Source organism: Acinonyx jubatus, chromosome A3, assembly GCF_027475565.1.
Source record: "Acinonyx jubatus isolate Ajub_Pintada_27869175 chromosome A3, VMU_Ajub_asm_v1.0, whole genome shotgun sequence".
Classification (NCBI taxonomy): Eukaryota; Metazoa; Chordata; class Mammalia; order Carnivora; family Felidae; genus Acinonyx; species Acinonyx jubatus.
Genome location: NC_069388.1, coordinates 11,903,618 through 11,929,256, shown reverse-complemented (window position 1 = coordinate 11,929,256; position 25,639 = coordinate 11,903,618). Strand labels below are relative to the sequence as shown.

Below are 25,639 nucleotides of genomic sequence, written 5' to 3'. Positions count from 1 at the left end.
GTGTTTATTATTTGAAATTGTGCTGTTTTAACAGTGTCTTATTTTTTCCCACAGCTATCTGCATCATATTGGTGCATTTACTGATCCGATACAGATTACATTTCTTGCCAGAGAGTGTTGCTGTTGTTTCTTTAGGTAAGTGCTTGTCAGTGATCCTATAATAAAAGCAGTAATAATACCATTTTTTGAGTGCTTTCCTGGTGCCAGAAACAGCATGAGATGTGGTACATGCCCGATTTCATTTAATCCTCACTGCAACCTGCCACGAGGGTGTTATGATCCCATTTTACAGATGAGGACACCGTGACTCAGGAGTGATGACCTCCTAAAGGTCACATAGAAGCCCCCCCCCCCCCCATTCTGCTTCTAGAACTACCCTTGGGGCACATTGACCTCTGTTACTAGGTTATGCAGACACCCAAGTCTACTAAGGCAAGTAATGGACACTTAATTCGTAGGGTCACTGAATTTTACAGCCAGAAGGAACTCTCACTTCATGGTCTAAGAAGGAGAAATGGCTCACTCTAATGTCAGAATGAGATCTAAAGTGTTCAGGAGTATTCCATCCTACCTCATTTGAATGTCTTTCTTGTTTCCTGTGGCAATAAATTGTTAAGATAACTAGCCTCTGTATGTCAACTGTACTTCAGTAAAATTAAAAAAGGGAAAAAAAAGGTAATCAGCTCCTATTTAGAGGGAATGAATCAGTGTAATAATAGATGTGAGCTCACATGAAAGTTAATTGAAATGGTTAATGAAGGAAGAAGCAGGGACCTTACTTCTCAGGAAGTATTAAAATCAAGACAAAAATGTGTTTGGGGGTGCTTAAGGCATGGTAAATAAGGTTTCACAGAGACCCGCTAAGGCATTTATCAGTTTGTGATATTGTGTTGCTTTTACTAGTTTCCACTTGCCTACTAATGAGATTTAATTTTCCCTTATCACCACCGATGCTCTCTGTAAGTTAATTTTCTTTGCCTTACAGGTTTGGTTGAGTAATATTTTTATAATACATTGATGGTTTAGCTTAGCTTTGGAAATGAATGTTCAGACTTTGATTCCCCGTCCCCTGTCATCATCTGCATTCCTACTAAGCTGGTTCAGCCCCTCCTGTGTTTTCCCTGGGCTTCACATTACCCCTCTAAGTGGTGCCTAGTTCTCGCCTATGAGCTTTTGCATTGCCACCTCACGTGAGCCTTGTAACCCCCAGTGATGCCATATCTTAAGGAACAAACACCAGTGGATAGTACTGATCTTCAGTCAAGAGTTGGAAAACAATTTTACTTAGAGTTCCTATTCTCTGTTTAGCAGGCTCTTGAGCTGCACATCCCGGCAGATTCTAACAGCCTTAGCTAACGAGATAGAAAGCCTTCAAGGTCTAAGAATGGTATGATCATCCCTTTTCTGCTATCAGGACACTGAAAATAACCTACACAACTAACACCTCTTCTGGGACATTCAGTAAAGACTTAAAACACCACTCCAAGGAATGTACAGTTTTGCAGTCAGCTTTCATAGTTTCTTAGAATAAGAACTATAGCTGATGTGTGTTTAGTTATTGTGCCATGGAAACGATGGTTCTTATAATTTGGTTTGGAATGTCATGTTCTTCACTCTTTGAATGCTGGGTAACTGTAGGTCAGTGAACACCAGTGCTTGTACTAGGAGTTATAGCAGACGCTGTCGGTTGCCTACCCAAGGGCCATTTCCCCCTTCTTCCTTGAAAATAGAACCCTAATTTTGATCAGGTATCTTGCCACAGTGCACTCAAGGAAGATGTGCCCCTCCGAGTCAAGACTGGTCTTTGCCATCGTGATAATTCCACTCTCCTTTGCCATTCATTGATTGGTTGAATGAGGTGGAGGCAGCAAGGCAGTGTGAAACCCCATCCTGGCCGGTGAGACCACGGGGAAGAGTGTGGAGGTGGAGTGTGCCTTATCCTCTCTGATGAAAAGTTTCCCATACCTTTGATTCAGTTGTGTGACGATCTGATGCCTGGAGCATTGGGAGATATCTTGCCATCACTGTGGCTCAAAGACACAAGCCGGAATGCTAAGGGTTGCCAAGGAGACAGATGAGAAACCCAGATTCTTGACTGCATCATTGTTTTGTTGAATTGATAGCCCTGGAGCTGCCTGTTGTATGAAATAAGAAACATCTGTTGTTGAAGCCATTTTTAAGCAGGTGTTCTTTTACTTGCAGCTAAAAGCATCTTAACGAACATAGGGCTCTTTCCATTCAAGGGAAAAATCAGTTCAAATTGATTCAAAGAAAAATTGGCAGGGGTGGAGTTGCACACCCATTGGCCTGTGGAACCAAAAAACCTACCAGTGACACTGGCCTCAGACTCAGGTGGATCAAGTCTCCTGGACTCCATTTTTCTCCGCTTCTCAACAGTGCTTCCCTTTGTTTCGGCTTCAGCCGCAGGCAGGCTCCCTCCGTGTGATAAGCCGTTCCAGCTTCAGGCCTCCTACCCTTACAGGCGCGGTCACGGTGGGAAAAAGTGGCCTCCTCTTCCCCCCGTTCCCACCAGAGGCTGTAGGATGAACTCTGACCTCCTGGCTTCCCCATTCTGGACACAGGGTGGAATGGTGTTGGGGACTGGCCAAGGCTCTCCATCCACAGGGTTCACTTCTTCACTGATGTAGCAGAAATAACTGTAGCCTGTAGGGCCAGGTCGTGGGAGGGTTGATGGCAAGCAAATCTTGCTTTCAAAACTTTTGTTAGCTAGCTCAGGTGATTGGAATGCTAAGGGTAATTCCAAGAAGAGTGCTGGGGTCCAGAAGGTGTTTTTTATTATGTTAGAAGACATTTGGTTAGAATTTAGAAATGCTGACAAAGCTGTCAAAATAGTTTTATATTTCATAAAGCTATGTAAATTGAAGGAAAACTTTTTTTTCTCTTACTGGAGCAAAGCGTAACAAAATATTGAGCTATCCACCATCTCAAGAATTTCCAGCTTTTGTGCCAACGAAGAATCTAGATGAAGCTGCCAGAGAAAATAGAGTTTTCATTCTTTAGGGATAAACTCTTCCAGCCTACCTCTTCTAGCCCAAAGTCACTTTTCAGACTGCAGTCATTGAGAGACGTGATTGGCCTTTCGTGTTATAGTTAAACATTCAGAGTATCTAAGAAACTATTGGTATAGAAAAGGACTATCTACACTTTAAAAGCACATTTTCCTCCTTCTATTGTCTTGTAATTTCAAGTGAGCCTCCAGACTTTTCTCATTCTTTCTAAAAAAAAAGGTATCAACATGAAATTCTAAAAATATTTTCTTGACCCTTCTTCAGAGCTTTTGGATACTTTCTGTACTTAGGGAATTTTGTAGCTTAGGCCTTTAGAAAAAAAAATTTTTTTTTTTTGCACAAAGAGCTAGACAGAAAAAGAACAATCCTTTTCATTGACAACTTCAGCTATTTTCATTCTGCTTCATTCCCTTCCAAACCATATGTAGATTCGATGACTCTACTTGGTTTGAATTTGTATCATTTTTTGTGTTCTTTCCTTTTTACTAGTCTTTTCATTAAAGTTCACATATTTACTTCTGTCAGTGCTGATTCACTCTATATTTAGGACTGAAATTTACAAGGAATAAAAAGGAAATAATTGTACTGCCCACTATCCTGTGTCACGTATAGCGAAACAGGAGATTTTCCCTCCCACAATCATACTTTATTTCAGAGAGAGGAAAGGGTTCAGAGAAGGGGTTAAGTAAGGGCTGGAAATTTGCCCTTTCAAATGCCAAGGCCTAGCCTGAATACTACTGATAATTAGAAACACTGGATTTGATTGAATCATTGGTAGGATACACAAAATGCTTCCTTGTCATAACTTTCTTAACTATGTGCCTTTAGTATTATTGACTCGTTCTTGTTCTGACTAAAGGATTTCAATTTTTTTTTTTTTTTTTTTTTTTCAGTAGGAGAATAGTGCTCTTTGTGGGGCATCTGGACGGCTCAGTTGAGTGTCTGCCTTTGGCTCAGGCCATGATCTCACACTTCGTGAGTTTGAGCCCCACATCAGGCTCTCTGCTGTCAGTGCAGAGCCTGCTTCAGATCCTCTGTCCCCCTCTGTCTGCCCTTCTCCCCCTCGTGCATGCACTCTAATTTACATTAAAATATTTTTTTTAATATCCATTTATTTTTGAGACAGAGACAGAGCATGAGTGGGGGAGGAGGGGCAGAGAGAGAGGGAGACACAGAATGCGAAGCAGACTCCAGGTTCTGAGCTGTCAGCACAGAGCTTGACGCAGGGCTCGAACCCACAGACCGCGAGATCATGACCTGAGCTGAAGTCGGACGCTTAACCCAGTGGGCCACCCAGGCGCCCCCTTCTCTCTAAAACAAACATTAAAAAAAAAAAAAAAAAAAAAAGAATAATGCTCCTTGTGTCCGTGGGTGTTTTGAGTGGAAAGTGATGAGAAATCACTCAATTCCTGAGTTACTAACTAAAGGTAATTCCAGAAAAAGCAGATGTAGTAATGATATTTTTAAATTTTTTTTTAATGTTCATTTATTTTTGAGAGAAAGAGACAGAGAGAGAGAGAGAGACAGAGTGTGAGTGGGGGAGGGGCAGAGAGAGAGGGAGACACAGAATCCCAAGCAGGCTGCAGGCCCCGAACTGTCAGCACAGAGCTCCATAGGGCGAACTCACAAACTGAGATCATGATCTGAGCCGAAGTCAGACGCTTAACCAATGGAGCCACCCAGGCGCCCCTGTAGTAATGACATTCTAATTGTACTTAAGTTCTTAAAATTTTTTTTTAATTTTAAGACAAAGGGAGAATCCTAGCTGTAACTGTAACAGCTTTTGTTACTTTTTAGACTGTTAAAGTCTAATGCTGACATAGCTTACAGTGTCTCCCAGGAAACACCTCGAATCTGAGGTGCTTTGATTTTTATTAGAGAAGAAACAGGCATTCATTTGTTGGTATTAGAGTAGCTGTCTTAGAGGCAGAGGCCAGAATTGGTTGTCAAAGTGACAAAATGATCACGTTAGACTCTCAGGATTTTCGAGGCTGTGCTCGAGGCAGGGAGGAGGGCCAGCACAGACTCAGTTTCTAGATACACGGGTCAGAGGGGACTATGTTGTTGGCACATCTTGTTGCTGTTCTACTGCCATGAACTAAATGTGTGCCCTCGGCGTGGAATAAGTTCCTCCTTTTTCCTGGAGTCCTGCCTTGACTTACCTAGTTTTATGGTCATCTCCTCTCGGCTAAGCCTTTTATCATCCATAGGTTAGATTTTATACTCACATCTTCCAGTTACACCAAAATAGATCGTCTAAATTTTAAAAATAATAAATAAATAATAACTGTTAAATAATTGTATTCTGAAAGTTGCTACATTGGGGTTGATTTCTCTGATTTCCTCTTGTACCACATAAATGTTCTCCTCTGTGCTTGAAAAAGGAAAAACATTGCTCTGAAAGGGTGAGCTGCTTTAAAAACGAAACATTTGGACATCCTCTCCCCCCAGAAAACAAACTGCCCTGAGGGATGGATTCTCATTTTAGAGTCTCTTTGGGGTAACTACTGTAGGTAGCAGAGTCAAGGACTGGATTTTCAAACTTACCTTACCAGAGTATAACTTGGTTCTATAATTACAGCTGACAAAATGTGCTAAAAATATATTAAAGTATTTTCAAAAAATCATCTGTGGTTAAAAGAGGATTACGTAAGTAAGTATATCCCTTTTTGCCTCATTATATAGTAGCAGACCTGTCTCCTCATGATGATCAGGGTCAGTCATCCCTGCCAGTATTGGTAAGCCTTTTCTAGGCCTGCTGGTCTGTTGACTCAAAGAGCCCCAAGGGACCAGGCAGCAGCCATTGTAACGCCTACTGTGTGAACCCTGGTGGAAAGGTCACCTTCTGGGAGCCAGGACCTTTCGACCCCCTGAGCCTGTAGTTTCAGGCTGTGGGAGCAGAAGGTCTCCAAGTGGGAATCCCTACTCCCAAGTGAGTCTCTGAGAGTGATGTTGAATGGGGCCACTCCTACAGTAAGCAGGTGCTGTGCCCCGCTTACTCTTAGGGACGTACTGCCTTATAATGGCCATTGGCTTAAGGAGTCAGTCGCATCCTGGGGGGGAGCTCCAGTCTTCGTAGGATGTCCTCTCTGAGCTGGTGCCTCAGCTTCTTTATGAGACCCTCTTACCACTCTGGCTGGCTGGCGGCTTCTGGATGGGGTGGCGTATTAGTGTAGGACCACGTGGGGTCCATGGTCGCACACCCACTGCTGCACCTCCCTTGCCATAAAGTGAGTCTCTTGGTTTGACACGCTGTTGGGCAGTGTCCCGCTTTAGTGGACCAGACACTTGTGAGCCCTGGGACAGCGGTGCGATCCAAAAGACATACCCGCCGGCATACTTGTCCGTCTCAGAATGAACTACCAGGGTGGAAGGGGTCTGATACAATCGAGTGGCCATCGTTCCGCTAGCTGGTCTTCACAAGGGATGGAACCACATCAGGTGCTGGGTGTTGGTCCGTGGGCTGTCCAGTCACCCATTCACCAACAGCAGTAGCTAGAACAGCCATGGTGGGAGGGAGGCCACGCTGTTGGACTTGTGCACAACTCCCGTCTCTGCCATCGTAGCTGCTGTGTTCGTGAGCCCGTTGCATAAACACTGAAGCGGCCGAGGTGAGAGGCTGACTGAGTCACCCATGAACCAAGCTGGTCACGGGGAACTCCCAGCGAGGCCGAACGTAGGAAGGGAGGGAGAAGTGTTGATGTCACAGCTGAGAGGATGCAGAGGCCCGGGGCACCTGTTCGTGCAGCATGCTTGTGCCCGCCGGACCTGGCCAAGCCTGATCTGTAACGTCACACCCGGACCTCACGACACACTGCTGCTGGGCCCACCCGGCCCTATAACTGGGTCGTTATGGCAAGGCCACTTAGGAAGCACAGTTCTGGGCACATGAGCACTAGACGCCCCACGCTCAGACACTCTGTCTCTACCAGAGCCCAGTAACATGCCAGGAGCTATTTGGGTTTTTTCCTCCCGTGTTTTGCGAATGCCGTGTAGTTCTCTGCTGCAAATGGCATGACCGTGTTCCAGAACCCTAGGGACCTGTGCTGAGGGGCCCTCCTATTGAGGCTTGCCCGAGGCGTCACACACCATCCCTTTCTACCCCGGATACTTCCGGTGCCAGGGGGTCTGCCAGACGGTGTGGCAGAAGCGGCAGGCTGCTTGAACCAGTAAACGGGTCAACGTAGCCTTCTCAAGTGTGGAATATATAGCCTCTAAGCCTGGAGGAGGCCTACCCAGCATCGCGCTCCTTCTTAGTGGTGGGAGGTGGACGGTGCAAATCTTGTCTTTTACTTGAAGGCATGTCTTGTCGTGTTTCAGACCACTTGACCCCTACCTTCCCAGATGAGCGGTCCCCTGAAACTTTCTGTCGTCTGAAGCCTAGGTGTCTTATCAAGACATCCACTTGCCACTTCTTGCTTGTTGTGTCCGATTAGCATGCTGTCCACCTAGTCTAGTGGACCCCGGTGTTGTCCTGGGCAGTGTCCATATGGTCTGGGTCCTTTGGGACTATGTTAACGACAGAGGGCAAGAGCTAACATAAGGTGCCTGCCTTATTTGAACTTCTGTGTAATCTTGAAACAGCCTGGGGAGGTCTTTATGCCAGCAGGGAGGTGGGGGCACTTCAGCTGGCCCAGAGGGTCCACAGGAGTCTGGAGATAGAAGGTGCTCATGTAAATCTCCCCCAGATGACCCTCCGCCACGTCTCAGAGTCGCCCATCTTCCTTAGCAGGGCCCGGCAGGAGAGGACGTACGTAGCTTTACCCTCTTGAGCTCAACTTTCTCAAGATCTGCCACTCTTGCAGTTAAGTCCCGTGCCTGATCTTCGCTCTAGAAGCCCTCCAGCTGCAGCAGGTGAGGGCCTGCTTACATGTTGCCAAGGAGGCCCTCCGACTCCCACTTTGCTCTAAGTTGGTGATTGTCTGAGCCTGTCCTCTCTTTTCAAAACCTTGGCGGGGGGGGGGGGGGGGGTGCGCACCTGGGTGGCTCAGTCAGTTGAGCGTCCGACGTCGGCTCAGGTCATGATGCCACAGCTCGTGAGGGAGCCCTTCATCGGGCCCTGTGCTGACAGCTCAGAGCCTGGAGCCTGCTTCGAATTCTGCATCTCCCTCTCTCTCTGCTCCTTCCCCGCCCCTGCTCTGTCTCTCTCCTTCAAAAATAAATAAGAACATAAAACAAAAAACCTTGGCGGCCCTCCGCAAAACCACACCGTTCCACTGTTCTCATTATTTCCCCCATAACCTGTCCAACACCACACATGCTGCCTGAGCCACTGCCTCCCACCCCGTGTCCCAACCCAGTCACCACGAGGGAGTCTTAGCAGTGGCACTGCTACCCCAGCTGAGGGACTACCAGTGCTTTCCCACCAGTGCCGGGGTCCTCACTGCCAGCCGGCTGCTGAGTGATCCACCTCCCTCCTCGGGGAGCATCCTTCGAGTGTGCTTCCTGGAACCACTCCGCTCCTGGAACCAGTTGTCTTAAGTTGGGAGCCTAAAAGCAGAGTCTTGAGACAGGAGGTTGTAATTTATCGAGGGATGCTCTTCATGAATAAATCTGTGAGGACACGAGACTAGGGGAGGAGAAGGAGCCAAACACCAGCAGGGATCTCAGTTTAAGCCCAGCCTGAGCCTCAGTAGGAGGGCTCTGGGGCAAGAACCCACACTGGTTGTCCCTCTTTAAAGCGAAGGGGCTGGACTCCTAACGCCCTGTTGGCCATTGGCTGTGAACTGGTGCAGGGTGGGCACAGCTTCCTGATAAGGTGCCTCTCGGCAGCTGACGACACTCTTCTGGAGAAGGGGACAGGTGTGAGCACTCAGCTCGGCCTTCTCAGCGGCTCACACAGATGGACTGTGTGAAGACAGCTGGGCAGGCCTCGCGGCGTGAGAATTAAAAATGCCTGTAGCCTTGATCCACCCATCCCTCTTTCAGGGGTTTTTCCTCTGGATGCCCCCGCACACGTGGGAAATCATGTATTTACTCAGGTGGGAAGGGCAGTGATAGCAAAAACCTAGAAAAAAAAAAGCCTGGAGACTCAAGTTTTCACTGAATACTCTTTGGTACCTTTAAAAATTTTGTACCATGTGTGTCTGCTATATAGTCAAATAAAGATAAAATAATTCACTTTTAAACAATTCTGTATCTGCTATTTACTAGGTAAGTGATGCCGGGCGTTAGCCTCAGTTTCCTTATCTGTAAACTGCAGGTGATAGTGCCTTCATGTCCTAGAATTGCAGATATTAAACATGGTAATGCATAGAAATCACTTAGTATAATGCCTGCCTGCTGAGTAATCAGTAACTATTAGCTGCTGCTATTAATATTATCATCTGTGTTATCATGGTTTATTGCCTTGCAGGGTAATTGTGGGGATGAACTAAAATAATGTGTATTTTATACATCAGCACAGTGCCTGGCACATAGGAGGTGTGTGTGTTTCTTTTTCACACAGGGCAAATAAATATATGTATATATATACACATACACACACACGTATACATACATGTATATTATGTGTGTGTGTATATATATATATATATATATGTACCAGTTCAAATATATATATGTATATGTATATATATATGCATCTTTTTTAAGGGAATTGGGATCAGGTTTTGCAACCTGATTTTCTTCCTTAAAACATTTTAAATGTTTTTCCTGTAACATTAATTATCAGGATCGTTGCACAGTGATGCTGGTAGAGCAGCATTGCACCCTGGGAGGGAGGTGAGGGTTCACGGGTTGTAAAGGCAGGTGTAGTCTGCCTGTGTCTTGGCGTCATGAACTGGTAGGATGTCGAGTCCCTTGCTAGCTCTGAGCCATTAGACTGGCTACTTCAACTCCGAGCCTTCATACCTGAAGCATTCTCTGGAGGATTAGAAATAACTTAAAGCGACAAATCCTAGGGGCGCCTGGGTAGCTCAGTCAGTTAAGCATCCGACTTCAGCTCAGTCATGATCTCACGGTTCGTGAGTTCGAGCCCCGTGTCGGGCTCTGTGCCTACACCTCAGAGCCTGGAGCCTGCTTCAGATCCTGTGTCTCCTTGTCTCTGCTCCTCCCCTGCTCATGCTCTGTCTCTCTCTCTCTCTCTTTCTCTCTCTCTCTCTCTCCCTCTCAAAAGTACATAAACATTAAAAAAAATTAAAGAGAATTGCTCAAGTAGTAATAGTAACAGTAGTGATAATATCACATCATATTTTACAAAGCTTTCCAATGCCTCATAAATAATAATATAGAAACAAGCCTACGCAATAGAATTATGATTATAATCAATAGATGTAATAATAATTATGAATAATTATTTTTCAAATGCAGCTGCTCCATATGTAATTACAAAAGCATTAACCATGGTCTTAAAGTTTGGTATACATTTACAAGGGAAAGAGAAAGTTGAGGTTTTAGTAGAGCAGAAAAGCGCTAGCTTTGAAAATGAAATCGGAAACCAGGAAAAGAGGTTCAACTTCCCCAGTAATCAGGAGTGATTACTGCATGTAGATTAACTGTCAAATGCAAAGTGAAACAGTGCAATGCAACTTCTCGCCCATCATATTGGCAACAGTGTTATTCGGATGGTTATCCAGGGTTCGTGAGAATGTGGGAGCGCTCTGGTGCCCAGTGTGAATTGGTGCAGCACTTGGGAGGACAATTTGGCAACATTCTCAGGAGATAAAAATGTGCTATGCCATGCATCGTCTCTGGATCTGCCCTAGGGCAACACGCTTCCACAAAGAGGCGTGAACTGACAGGTTCATTGCCAAGTCCATTGTGAGCAGCACACGATGGGAGACAGCGATCGTCTGGGGACTGATTTAAAAAATTGTGACTCTTGAAAAAATTAAAATGTAATTCACATACTGTAAACTTCACAGTTTTAGGGTGTACAGTTCAGTGTTTTCAGTATGCTCACAGGGCTGCGCGACATCACCGCTATCTAATTACAGAACGTTTTCATCGCTGCAAAAAGAAACCCTCTACCTACCTACTAGCAGTCACTTCCCATTTCCTCCTTTCCTCCTACCCTGGCAACCTCCGTCCTGCTTCCTGTCTCTGTAGATTTGCCTAATTCCACACATTTTGTATCAGTGGACTTGTACAATCTGTAGCCTCTCTTTTAATGTAACAGGTTTATTGAGATATATAATTCACATATGAGTTACCCATTTAAAATGTACTCTTCAATGGGTTTTAGTATATTTGCAGAGTTGTGCAACCGTCGCCACAATCGATTGTAGACATTTTCATCACCCCAAAAAGAAACCCTATTCCCTTTAGCTATCACCGCCAAGCCCCTCTTCCCCAGCCCGAGACAATCATTTCTATCTCTATAAATTTGCCTACCCTACATATTTCATATAAATGCGTCATAAAATACATGTCTTTTGTGCCTGGCTTCTTTCACTTAGCATTTTTTTTAAATTTTTTTTTTTTTTAACTTTTATTCATTTTTGACAGACAGAAAGAGACAGAGCACGAGGAGGGAAAGGGCAGAGGGAGGGAGACACAGAATCCGAGCTGTCAGCACAGAGCCCGATGAAGGGCTCGAACCCACGAACCGTGAGATCATGACCTGAGCCGAAGTTGGACACAACCGACTGAGCCACCCAAACGCCCCAAATGTTTATTTTTGAGAGAGGGAGACACAGAGTGTGAGCAAGGGAGGGGCAGAAGGAGGAAGACACAGAATCTGAAGCAGGCTCCAGGCTCTGAGCCGTCAACACAGAGCCCAACGCGGGGCTTGAACTCACGGACTGTGAGATCATGACCTGAGCCGAAGTCGGATGCTCAACCGACTGAGCCACCCAGGTGCCCCATCACTTAGCATGTTTTCAAGATTCATCCACCTTGTAGCATGGATCTCTCTGTCTCTCTGTCTCTCTGTCTCTCTCTCAAAAACAAACGTTAAAAAAAGAAGTCCTTAAAATGTATACAAAATTTGGAAAGATAAGAAATAAAAAGCAGCTGGGGAACCCTGGAGAGGTTAGAATGAGTGCTTTCATGCCACCCGGAAAGTTGAATTGGGCAACTTGTGTTTTGAAAATAGGTTCATTGGCTCCCTTTTCAGCTCAGATCTATTTTGTCTTCGTCTATCTTTTGAAGTAATTTTGTTACTGTCTTAATAATATGTACCAGTTCAAATAGTAGAGAGGCTTATAAAGTTAAAGTTGCTTATCTCCTCTCTTCACCTGAAACCCCTCCCCCACAGCAATGATTGTTAGTGCAATTCCTTTTCCCGATAAACTTCTCTGTTTAGTATTGTCTTCTCGCCCCACCTCACAAAGTGTGTTTCTTCAGCTTTCTGTTGTCGACGTGGAAAAGCTCCTTCCTCTGCAGGGGGAGGTAGGTCTTTGTCTTTAAGCGTGGACAGTGGTCTTCAGGCTTGCTTCTACCAGAGATTGTGATTTAGGAGGTCTGGAGTGCTGCTCAGGTGTCTTTTTTATAAAAAGCTCCCATGGTGATTCTAGGGAGTCGACAGGGTTAAAAATCATTTATCTAGTGAGTAACAGAGCAATCTTAAATTGTACCCGTGATGCTTCTTTGAGAATTATTTTTGGTAGGTTCTTTATGAGAGAGTAATGAGCCTGTCAGCCTTAAGGAAACACGCCTGAACTTAGATGGTCTGTTGTGTTCCAGGAATTTCACAGAATTTTTACTTTAGGTTATTTTTAGCATCGGGGTTTTATCTCTAACGAAATGCTCTACATAGAGCTGCCATCTGAGTCTAAGAAAGTGATCTGGGATTCTTTTTTGAAAATGGTAGGAAAAGCAGCATAAGGCAAACTTAGCATGTAAGCTTTCGGTCGTTTCACATTGAAAATGGGGGGATGTAGCAAACCGACAGGCGGAAAGACTGTCCTTGGGTCTGGTTTTGTCAAGCTTTCCGTTTCCCCAGCTGCACCCCCGCCCCTAGATTGTCGTTGACTTCATTACGGTATGTTTACCTGAGATGCAAATGAGAGAAACTTGTGACTGAGAACGTCACACTGATTTCCATTCTTATGTTTCCAGACATAAAAGTTGCAGAAATCCATAAAAGCTATTTAAAGACATAATAATCAGATTCTCTAGGATGATAATAAACCTGAGTAATCTTTCTCATATCTTAAATTATGTTCAACTTTACATTTTCTCTTCCAGGTATTCTCATGGGAGCAGTTATAAAAATTATAGAGTTTAAAAAATTGGCAAATTGGAAGGTAGGTTTACCCAACTTACGATTTTTACTGATTATCTTTAATTTTAGTAACACTGATGGTTAGTTACGGTGGCTTATCATTGCTTCACTATGAGGGAAGTTTATATTGTCCCATGAATTTTTTAACGTTCTGTTGGATTAGGGTTGATATCATTACATGGGACTTCTCTGAAAAAGTATAAATCTCACAGTTTCAAGTTAACATAGGAGCACTCAGTGTCAGATTTTGTTATTTATTTGCATTTTTATAACCTTAGACTAACCTGCTCTCTGGGGGAAAGTCTCTAATTAGCATAAAACATTTATCAGTGGTTACCGCTGACAGTGGAAGATGAAATGTATTTGTCCAGCACCAGAGTTTACAGTATGCTTTATACACTGTAGCTCATGTTGTCCTCATGACAACCACATGATGTAGATGACCACATTCTGTCATCACTCTGGTATTACAGATAAAGAAAGCGACCACAGAGAGGTTGAGACACGTCCAACATCACAGAGCTAGAAAGTAGTTGAGCCTTCTGTCCAGCCCCGCTGGCCCTGTGTGTTCTCTGTTCTCCGCCATACTGTGCTGTCCTCAGGGTGTGGGTGTTCATACCCTCGTGTTCACACAGTGGGTAGAGCGTGAGCATCATCTTGTGGTACAAGGACTAAGTGAAACCCGAACTTAAATATGTGTACATCCATATTAAGTACTGAGATTAAAAAGTATGTGACGGAATTGATTTTGAGGAGGGGAATAAGGTTCATTTGAAAAGATTAAAGAGTTATGTGGCTCCACTTCATCACATTCAAACTCTTCCTATTTTGATTCTGCTTCTAGGTGCTAGGATTCATTTACCTGTGAAACTGTAGAGTGTAAAATGTGCAAAACAAGTCGCACACTCTGACCTAACACACAATTTGAAACTGTTATAAATAATACTTGGGAAATATTGTATGTATTAAATGGAATCTCAAAATCTATGTTGAGCTCCTGCTATTACAGAACTGCCTTGAGCTGGGGAAGGGACTGGGCAGGCCTCACTAGAGCCCACTGTGAATCACATCTCTGCCCTCCTACAACTGGTTAAATTGAGTCACCCTCACAGTGGCTCATTCTAGGGCAGGGGACACAGACTGTAACCCTTACCCTACTCCTAGATACAGCCTGATGTGTTTTGATTGTGTTTGATTTAAAATCAGTTGCTCAAAATTGGAATTGACTTTTAAACAATTGAAAAGCATTAGTTTTATTTTAAAATATTTTCTGTCTATATAACTTACTGGGAATTTCACATAGAAACCTGAATCTCGAGCTTCTCTTGAAGAAGCAGAAACTTTTTTTTTTTTTTTGGAACTTATATCTGTTATTTAAATTTATTTTATGTTTAATACATGTATTTAAATTCAAGTTAGTTAACATACAGTGTAGTACTGGTTTCAGGAGTAGAACCCAGAGATTCATCACTTACATAGAACACCCAGTGCTCCTCCCAGCAAGTGGCCTCCTTAATGCCCGTCCCCCATCCAGCCCCATCCCCCAACCCGCCTCCAGAAACTCTCTTAGCACCAGGCCCACATTCCACCCTGCAGAGATCCAGCAGCTGCCCCTTGTGGGAGTGCTGTGTGGCCAGGGAGGCCTGGGAGATGGTGGCCCCTGTTGAGAGTGGTGGGAACAGAGGTGGTGGGGGGAGATCGTCTTCCACTTTTGAGTTTTATATGCTTCGGTTTTGTTGAATTTATTGTTCAATAGATGTTACTTTTCAAGTTAAATAATAGTAATATATTTAATAGTACAGGCAAGTGAACCAGAGTTGGGTAGTGAAGGTAATGGAGTGCCTGAAGGGCCTTCCAGGCAGCCTGGGCTTGACCTCAGAGAAGGGGTCTGTCAGGCCCTCTGATAGATGGGGCAGGCTTCCTGGAGGAACAGGTGTTTGTGGAAAGCCAGAGCAGGAAGCAGGACACCTGTTTGGAAACCAGGTGCTGCCGGGAGCAAGATAAGAAAAACAAGGAGCTTGGTGTTAATTCTGTGGAGTTCTTTTGCCAGACTGTCCTGCTGGGCCTGCCTTCCGCCTGTGTTATCGTGTACTTACATATTTATTTCTTGAAAGCAACTTGCTTTTTTTACGTGTATACATTTTCTTTTTTTTTTTTTAATTTTTTTTTTCAACGTTTATTTATTTTTGGGACAGAGAGAGACAGAGCATGAACGGGCGAGGGGCAGAGAGAGAGGGAGACACAGAATCGGAAACAGGCTCCAGGCTCTGAGCCATCAGCCCAGAGCCTGACGCGGGGCTCGAACTCACGGACCGTGAGATCGTGACCTGGCTGAAGTCGGACGCTTAACCGACTGCGCCACCCAGGCGCCCCTACATTTTCTTGTAGTAGATTTTTTTTAAGGCTTTTGTTGTGGTAAAATATACATAACATAGGGGTGCCCAAGTGGCTCAGTATGTTAAGTGGTTAACCTACTGACTCTTGATCTCTCACAGTTTGGTTAGTGGGATTGAGCCCCAAGCCCCCTAGGCTCTGCGCTGACAGCTGGAGCCTGCTTGGGAGTCTTTCTCTCTCTCTGCCCCTCCCTGTCTCTCTCTGTCTATCTCTCTGTCTCTCTCTCTCCCTCCCTCTCAAAATAATAAATAAGCATTTAAAACTATATATATATATATACACATAACGTAAAATAGCGTTTTAGTTGTTTTTAAGTGTACATTTCACTGGGGTTAAATACCATTCACAGTGCTGTATACTCATCGCATTATCTATTTCCAGAACTGTTTCATCATCCCAGACAGAAACTCGACCCAGTAAACAGCTCCCCAGTCCCCCCGCCCCACAGTCTGTTCTGGTTTCTGTTTTTTTCGTATTTTCTATTGTTTTCGTAGCCCCCTATTCTCCTTTCTGGCTTTATGAATTGACCGATTCTAGGTACTTTATATAAGTGGAATCATACATTTGTCCTTTTGTGTCTGGTTTATTTTACTTAGTGTGATGTTTTGAAGATTCATTCATACTGTAGTTTGTGTCAGAATTTCCTTCCTTTTTGTGGCTGAATAATATAGACGGCTCTTTGTCGATCCATTCATCTGTTGATGGACCGTTGGGTTGTTTCTCCCTTTTGGCTCCTGTGAATAATGTTGTGAATACTGGTGTGCTACATATGTTTATCTTAAAGGAAACATTATAATGCTGTGGAAACCAATATTTTTATAAATAAATATGATAAAAACAAAGGAGTAGAGATGCCTGCTGAAGCCCCTGAGATCAAGCCCGTTCTGTCAGAAAGGGAGATCAGCACATTGGAGAGAGGCTTTACTGCCTATGACACCAAACTGTGGTGTCTTTGACTTAATTGAGACCAGAAAATGAATCAAAAAGAGCGGACTTTCTCAGTCTGGGGGTATATGGCATCAGTGGTATATAGCATACACTGCCCAAGTATCACCTAAAATCACCTTATACCATTTGCGGGGACGAGTTGCCAAAAAGAACCTGCGATCTTTCTGTAACACTATTCACTGCACGCCGGTACATGCATTTCCTGTGGCTACGATAACAAATGACCAAAACTGGTTGGCTTAAGACCCCAGAGAGTTATTCTCTCAGAGTTGTAGAGGCCAGAAATCTGAAATCAGGATGTTGGCAGGGCCGTGTTCCCTCTGGGAGCAAATCCAGGTGGTAAGAGAGAATCCTTCATTGGCTTTGTAGCTTCTGGTGGTCCCAAGTATTCCTTGGCTATGGCAACATAACCCCTTTCTCCTCTGTCTTCACATGTCCTTTGTGTCTGTGTGTCTTTTCCTGTCTCTTATAAGGACACTCTCATTGGGTTTAGGGCCCACCCATCCAGTGTGATCTCATCTGGATTCTTCCCTTAATTACATCTGCAAGGACCCTCTTTGCAAAGAAAGTCACATTCTGGGGTTCCAGGTGGACATGAATTAAGGCTGGAGGACCCTGTGCAACCCACTGCAGGTGGGTTCTATACAGTGGTCCCCTGTGCAGATCCTGAGAATAGGTTGCCCCACAAAACACAGGTCGGCCCATTTCTTTTCACATGGTCCCAGTCTGAGGCATGAGCTTGTTGCACAGGCAGCTATTTTAAGACTTAATAAGGCATTTTCAGCAGCCATCATTTGCTTCTAGTTTGAGCCTTTGAATGTTGTTTTAGGCTTTATGGCCACAGCTGTACATTTGTAAGAATACACTTAACCATTCTTCTGAATAGGGATTTTGACAAGAAATCAGACTGTCAAGACTGTAGCATGAAATTTTCCTATGAGAAAGGGCCTAATTTTGCAGTGTTAAGGAGACTCTGTATTACATGTAGTCATTTCGGATTTGAAGACCAATATGGGTTTTCCCCCTGATACACCAACAATTAGAGATGTTAATATAGAACATGAAATTATGATGGCATTCCTCCCAAGATGGCCATATTCTAGAAATACCTTTCATAGTGACACTTAATATTTGAATCTGGAAGCATAGCAAGGGGCTGACTTTATAGCCATGTCCCGAGTCACAAGGGCATCAGATGGCCATTATTTCATCACAGCCAGGTTTAGGAAAGTGGCACAGTTGTCTGTGACAGGCAGAGAAAAGGCCAGGGCAATTTTAACGTGTATAGGGTTTAGTCTTCCTCCAAGTGGATTGTTCTAAGGCTTACTGTTAACTTTTTTTCTGGAGGATTTCAGTTTGTGGACTTGTGTTTGTAAGCGTTCTGTTTTCATTGAAATGTCTTCTGTATTAATACTAACTTCCTTTCCTAAGTAAAGAATAAAAAGCATACAGGGTGTGTTTGGAAGCACTTCATTCTTATTTATTTTGCTGGTCACCTTTAAAATCACTTGTCCTACATTTATTAGTGCAGGTTTTGTGGTGTCTTTGGTTTCTTCTGCTGCTTGGTTCTATCATCAGGTTCTTTTTTAAACATTAAATATTTCCACAGGGCCTGCGAGGACAATTACTTTGGCTCTTCACTGACGGATTTTATTTCTTAATATATAAATTCCATGCTTCTGAGAATACCCATTTTACATTTACAGGAAGAAGAAATGTTTCGTCCAAATATGTTTTTCCTTCTCCTGCTTCCTCCTATTATATTTGAGTCAGGATATTCATTACACAAGGTAAGGCCCAGGCATGCACTGGTGCTTTTGGTCTAGGTGGCTGCCCAAGTCGGTGAGACCAGCTCCTTAAGAGCTTGGGTGTTGACCTAGCAGCAGTGGCTCTGTGTGAGCACCCCGGGGGTGCGCTGCCTGAGGGAGAGGGGCGCGCGTAGCAGTTAGTGGGTCGCTTTAATGGTTTCAGGCAGTGTGGCTTATTAAACTAGTATTTTCCACAGAGGGTTACTTTTCCTAGGAAGTGATGGCCAAAGTGATTTTTAAGTGTACACGGGCAATATATTGACTCTTCTTTTTGGACACAGACTGACACATGTTAAGAGGACAGTGTGTCCCAAGCCTTTTGATTCTCAGCTTCCCATGTGCGGCTTTTGTCCCTCCTTCGGCCTCTCCATCCTTCAGTGTCTCCCCTCTCAGTGTCCTGCCCTAGCTCCCCCTCTGATATCCCCTTATCCCCGGACTCCTTCTCTCTCCGCCATCTCCCTGGCCCAGCTTCTCCTTACCAGACTGGAGCCTCATCCTTCCACAGCCCTCCAGCTCCTTCTGACCAATCACCTAGTCTAGTCCCACAGTTACTCTGCTCATTCTTGGCTCCTCAGCCTAGAGAGCGGCCTCACCGGCCCTTGCCCACTTCCCCGCCTTGCCCCAGCATTTCTGGTCTCTGCCCTCCAGCTTCCAGTGGGACTCATTCTGCCTGGGCGGGAGCTTCTCACTTTTAAGCCAGTTTGTGTGTATGTGGGGGGTGGGGGAGGGGTGTCTTTTTCTTGACGTTTTAAGTTTATTTATTTATTTTTGAGACAGAGAGGGAGAGCGCACGCGTGCACGCCCACACCTGTGCGAGAGCAGGGGGGAGGCAGAGAGAGATGGGGTGGGGGGAATCCCAAGCAGGCTCCATGCTGTCAGCACAGAGCCCAGTGTGGGGCTTGATCCTGTGCACTGTGAGATCATGACCTGAGCCAAATCAAGAGTCAGATGCTCAACTAACTGAGCCACCCTGGTGCCCCTCTTTAAATGTACTTAAGTTTTAGGGGCGCCTGGGTGGCTCAGTCGGTTGGGCTTCCGACTTCAGCTCTGGTCATGATCTCGTGGTTCGTGAGTTCAAGCCCCGCGTTGGGGTCTGTGCTGACGGCTTGGAGCTTGGAGCCTGCTTCAGATTCTGTCTCTGTCTCTCTGTCCCTCCCCTACTCGCTCTCTGTCTCTCTGTCTCTCTCTCAAATGTAGTAAGTAAGTAAGTAAGTAAGTAAATAAATAAATAAATAAATAAATAAATGAATGAATGTACTTCAGTTTTAAAATAAAAAAGTGACTCAACTTAAAATGTTAGTAATACATCAGTTATTTTGTGAATGTGATTAAAAATTGTGAAGGTTGGAAAGTTTGGCCTACTCTTGGACAGAGGAAAAGAGCCTGGACTTTAGAGCCAGAGAGAGAGAGGTCTAATCATGCACTGCCTCCTACAGGTGTCTTTTTGGGTAGAGTCAAAATTAAAAACAAAAAAATCCCCCAAACCCTACCTCCTGGGTTGTTTGAAGGTTTGCACAAAATGAAAGAATGTATGCAGAGCATGACCCACCACATTAAATAATCGATGGTGTTCCTTGTTGTTGTTAACATCATCTATTATTAATATGACCACTGTCATTATTGATAACTTAGTAAATGAGTTAAATTTAGTCATGAGAGTTTTGTTAAAACATACTAATTAAATCTTTAGTTTTCCACCTGGATACTAAAACATAAATATTTTAAACTGTTCAGTCCAGTCCTGGTGCCTGTTTCAGATTCTGTGTCTCCCTCTCTCTCTGACCCTCCCCTGTTCATGCTCTTTCTCGGTCTCAAAAATAAATAAACGTTAAAAAAAAATTTTTTTTTTTAAAAAGGAACAGGCAAGAAGAAATTAAAAGTCAGTGTCTTTCACACTTTCATTTTATAAACAAATCTTAAAAGAACTATACGCAGATAAAAGAAAATATTTCAAAACAATGTGAAGTGGGAGTGCCCGGGTGGCTCAGTCAGTTAAGTATCCTACTCTTGATTTCCACTCAGGTCATGGCGTCAGCCATGAGATTGCGTCGGGCTCCGTGCTGACAGCCGGAGCCTGCTTGGGATTCTCTCTCTCTCTCTCTCTCTCTCTCTCTCTCAGAATAAATAAACATTTTTTTAAATAAAATTTTTTTTAAATTTAAAAAACAATGCTGAGGAAGTTGAGTTGATCTTTGCTTAAAAACATGACACTGTGATATTATATTAGAGCATATAAAATTTTTATTTTCTAATTTTTTGGAGGGAGGGAGATAAACTTGTTCAAAATTTGAGGAAAATAATAGTTTCTTACAAAGACATTTGTTTGAAGATGGCTTTCCAGCAGGAAATGTGACAATTTATGTGAAATGGACTAATGTGAGTTAGAAATGTGAATTCAGAGACTTCTGTTCACTTCTGTCCTCCCCAAAGAAGATAGGAAGTCAACTTTGAATGTTTTTAGTATTGCTGTATTTGTTGATGTAAATTTGAACTTGGAATAAAAATTTCAGTAAGATTCCCATCAGTTAATATGCATTAGATAGGCAGCTATTGGTTCTTTAAAATTATTAATATCATATAAAGAATAGGACATTAGTTATATCAAAGAGAAACAGGTAAATTTGCTCGGTGTAACAAAGGGAAGTTCTTTTAGTGTGGCAACTTGAATTTGGGTAAATTTTCAATATCCAGATTAATATTAACCAGCTACATAAATTATATTAGCATTAGATTCCTATAAACAGATCAAGACTTAATTTAATCTATTTTAATCTATTTTTAACAACAAAAATAAATTAGCTCTTTGCAGAGAAAACTCCTAGATGAAAGCCTTTGGTTTAGAAAAAACAAATCATTGTGTTTGCCCTGAATATTTTAAAGTTTTTTGTGTGCTAAAGATTGATAAACCAGACAAAATAATTGAATGTTAGATTATGGGCAGCCAAATCAAAATTGCAACAAAAGAAGCAAAAAAGTTGCCTGAAGGAGATAGGCTTGGTGGGCCCGTTGGTGTTGAGGTGAGGACATAACTTTGGAAGTGAGCTTTAAAATAGCAGTTCCTGTTGTCTGTGGCTTGACAGTTAAGTAGAAAATGGGATTCCTTGTCTATGCCCACAACCAGGTATCGAGGTTCCTCGGTATTGTTCCTAAGTGGAGTCCACAGGATTCTAATAAATAGCTTAATTTTTTTTAATTTTACGGAAATTTGAAAGATTTACCATGCTACCAGGACGCAAATATATTCTCTTAAATGCTGTGAAGTATAGATGGAAATATTTTTTATCCGTCGTATTTGATGAGGATACTAATAGAGTAAAATAAAGTTATTTAAGGGGCACCTGGCTGGCTCAGTCAGAGGGGCGTACGACTCCTGATCTTGGGGTCTTGAGTTCAAGTCTCACGTTGCATGTAGAAATTACTTAAATAAGTAAACTTTACATAGATAGACAGATGGATAGATAGCAAGCCCTGGACAGCAAACAGGAGTTTTTGATCATATAACGTATTATCTTGACATACTTTGTAATAATTCACCTTTTCTGGGGCGCCTGGCTGCCTCAGTTGGTGGAGTGCACAACTCTGGGTCTCACAGTTGTCTGTTCAAGCCCACATTGGGTATAGAGATTACTTTAAAATCTTTAAAAAGAATTAGGCACCTTTTCTTAATTAATTAAAAAATTATAGTTGTATAAATTTTGGACTTTGATCAGATGTGAAACACAGTTAATTCCTTCAGTACCTATTAATTATCTTCTATCTGACGGGCATTATGCCAGTAACTATGTTACATAACAGCAGACCAGGTCACTGCCTCCTCCACTGAGCTTATAGCTTAGTGGGACAGACAGACCTCAGTCAAATAGTTACATAAATGAATATAAGATTTTGGGCATGGGGCACCTGGGTGGCTCAGTTGGTTAAGGCGTCTGACTTCGGCTCAGATCATGATCTCATGGTTCATGAGTTGGAGCCCCCCATCGGGCCCTGTGCTGATGACTCAGAGCCTGGATTCTGTGTCTTCCTCTCTCTTTGCCCCTCCCCTGCTCGCTGTCTCTCTCTCCCTCTCTCAAAAATAAATAAGCATTAAAAAAAATAATAATAAAAAAAAAAGATTTTGGCCATGTACCAGGAGAGGGTCATGGTGCACTGAGAGCATAGGATAGGATTTGCCCTGGCTAAAAGATCAGAGCAGGCCTCCTTCAGGAAGAGTCAAGCTATCCTCGGATCTTAAGATGATTCGGGTTCACCAAGCAAGGAGAAAGGAAGAGTGGTCCAAGCCCAGGAAGCATAATATGTTCTAAGAACCATAAGCTACCAGTGTGACCAGAACCCAGAGAACAAAGGGGAGGTGTGAGGCCTTCACAGGGGGTAGACCCATCCATGCTTTGGTTGGGTTTTGAGTGGAAGTGGGAGGTCAGGGTGGAGGCATCATAATCAGGCTTGGCTTTTCCAAAGCTCATTCTGGAAGCCCTTGAAGAGCTAGAGGGGGAGGGGCCCCACTGGTTCGGGCAGTTCCTAGCAGCAGTCCAGGGTGAGGTGATGGCGGCTTGCACGAGGGCCCCATCGATGTGAATGACTCGGGGAAGGTCACACCACGACGCCTGGCTCCGCGTTAGGCGTGGGGGTGTGGGAGGACTGCCAGGTCTCCAGCCAAACCAGGTAGGCGGCGGTGTCCTTTGCAGAGAATCAGAGGGCTGGATGGGGGATGCGTGCCTTCACTGACTGGACCGGCTTCCCTAATCAGTCCTCTCATTTCTGCTTTTTCAAACAGGGTAACTTCTTTCAAAATATTGGTTCCATCACCCTGTTTGCTGTCTTCGGTACGGCAATTTCCGCTTTTGTAGTAGGTGGAGGAATTTATTTTCTGGGTCAGGTAAGAAAAACATCTTTGAAAAATCCTGAAAATCTTACGTTCTTAGAGATAGTGCAGGGGGATGGGGTAGGGACAGACACCTCGTGGGGCCTGTGTTTCATGTTCAAGGTAAACACTGTCCTGGAAGGAAATCCAAACTCATATGAGGCACAGTAAAAGCATGCTGAAATTGTTTCTAAGTGTCCTCGAAGAGCTTTGGTGTCTGGAATTGAGTGGATCTTCTCCATCATACCCAAAAGTATTTGATCTTACCTGCAAACCAATAATTTAAGACCTAATACTAAAATTAAAGCAGAATATATACCATCAAGGTCTTTAGATTATAACAGTATCAGTTGTGTTCTCAGGTAAATGGAATCAAAGTTAAATACTGTGTCTCAGTAAAAATTTGCATTTTAAAAATCAAACTCGATTCTGAATATGTTCACTCAATTCTAAGCTGTCCACCTATAGAATTGTATACTCCGGATTTTCCACTATTGCTAAACCAATTCCCAGTGTCATCAATTGGATGTTCTGTACTTTGAGTTCAAATTAATTTGAATTAATTTAAACCAAACCTACCCAGAAAGGTAATATGTATACTTTTGTACTCTGCATGTGTATGCACGTCATAGTTCTTTTCTTTTATGGTTACTTGCACAAAGTTTGCCTGCCCCCGTTCTGTGGACTGAGGGTCAGAGTCGGGCGTCTGGGTGACCAGCAGGCCTCTCGTGTGTGTCAGATGTGTTTGCTTCTGTTGGTGGCTGTCGGCCAAAGCCCACTGCATCTGATTGTCGCCTGAACTGCTGCCACAGTGGCACCAGAATAGATCTGTCTGTCATGCAACCTTCATTGCTCAGCTTCTAGTAGCAAATGGGAATAAACTTCAGAAAACTATACTTAATTTGGCTTGAAAATGTAGCATTCTTTTCTGTACTTTTGTTGTATAATGATTGAATGCATGCTTAAACTGAAACTTAGGAGTTTTCTTTATGTTTCAAGTGGTTTGGGGACTGAAGATTAATGTCCTTATTAGTTTCTAATAAAGCACTAATGGACATTTTAATCTTCTTGGCTGTTCTCCAGGGGTTTTTTTTTTTGTGTCTATGTGTTTGTGTGTTTTATTTTACAGGCTGATGTAATCTCTAAACTCAACATGACAGACAGGTAAATCTTTCATACTGTCACCCCCGTGTGACTACTTTTCAAACTGGGGATAGTTTTCTCCACCTTGATTCCTGGGTGCGGTATTTCTCTATTCTGTCTCTCTTTTTGTTTTGAGGATGATTTCTGCTGAATTAACTTGTGGCTCAGAAATTAATCACAACCATATTGTGGAATTTTGAATATCTCTAGTCAGAGCATTGCTGATTGGAATAATTGATTTATTTTAAGCCTTGGAGGGAATATCTCTGGTCAGTTAACTGCACCCTGTCCCCAACACCACTCACTGCATCTTGCATTATCCAGAATCATCTTCACCTAATTTCTGAGTCTTTTCAGTGGCCACAGTGAAAAGTTGTCCTCTTGATAGATTCGGGATGGAGGGGGGAGTGAGGTGTGTATCTTTACTCTGGGGTTCCCACCAAGCCAGGCGTGGGGTAGGGTGTGGGGAGCAGGCAGGGCCAAGGTCTCCGCTGTGCATATCTTCCTCAGTCTGAAGCTACTCCAGTGAGCACTCAGAGTTGCCAAGAGCCCAGCTCAGGAATTTCCTTCATCAACTTAGCAAGAAGCAACCGAGGCCTCTGTCTCCTGGATGGTACCAGATCCAGTGCTAAGAAAGTGCACAAGCAGAGTGAGGCCTGGTTTCGTCCCCTCGCTGGGAAGTCTGGCGAATGTACAGCCTTGGTCTGTGTTGCTGCACCATGAGTGCTTGCCTTTGTGGCCTGGCTGGGGGCTAGGAGGCAGGGCTCAGGTGTCCGCCCCAGCTCTCTCCTGTCAGGCCGGTCAGAGCCATCAGTCTTCAGCAACTTGGGGACTAGAATCTCGAAGCCATTTTCGCGGGAAGTGTGCCTCTGAGAACAGCCAGTGCAATCTCCTCTTCCCCCAGGGACATAAATTTTGGAGCTTTTGTTGTAAGATAGTCTTGTTATATAAACAAGTAGCAAAAATCACATTCTTCTTCTATAAGGAGCTAGAAATAAAGCAGCACTGAGGCCCCGCATTTTGTAAGTATTGTGCAAGTGAAAAGAACCGCCCTGTACCTAGTCATACAAAGGAAGATGTCACAGCATTCAGTCCTTCACCCTGTTCTGGGGCAACTGGTTAGAGATACAGAAATGCTGGATAAATTCTTGTGAAACAGAATTAAACCGATGTTTGTTGGGAGGTTCAGGGAGAGAGGAGTAAAAGAATTGTCCCTTAGACAAGCAGAATAAGCCAGGTAGGGATTCTCTCTCGATGTGCAGGCACTTCCTTTCCTGTTAGAAAGTGACCT

The 25,639-nt window shown here is 43.7% G+C and overlaps 1 protein-coding gene across 6 annotated transcripts in view; it reads left to right on the top strand.

The window, feature by feature from the left end:
* SLC9A8 (solute carrier family 9 member A8) overlaps positions 1-25,639 on the top strand; it is a 68,143-nt gene that overhangs the window by 8,618 nt on the left and 33,886 nt on the right. For 4 of the 6 annotated variants that reach the window (XM_015084217.3, XM_015084214.3, XM_053199836.1 and 1 more), the window contains 5 exons: positions 55-135; positions 13,161-13,219; positions 18,246-18,329; positions 23,119-23,220; positions 24,335-24,369. In XM_015084217.3, coding sequence (XP_014939703.1) covers positions 55-135; positions 13,161-13,219; positions 18,246-18,329; positions 23,119-23,220; positions 24,335-24,369 — 361 coding nt within the window. Of the gene's footprint in view, positions 1-54; positions 136-13,160; positions 13,220-18,245; positions 18,330-21,480; positions 23,007-23,118; positions 23,221-24,334; positions 24,370-25,639 lie in introns of those variants that run through there. The other 2 variants (XM_027046705.2, XM_053199837.1) reach the window with 2 other exon arrangements.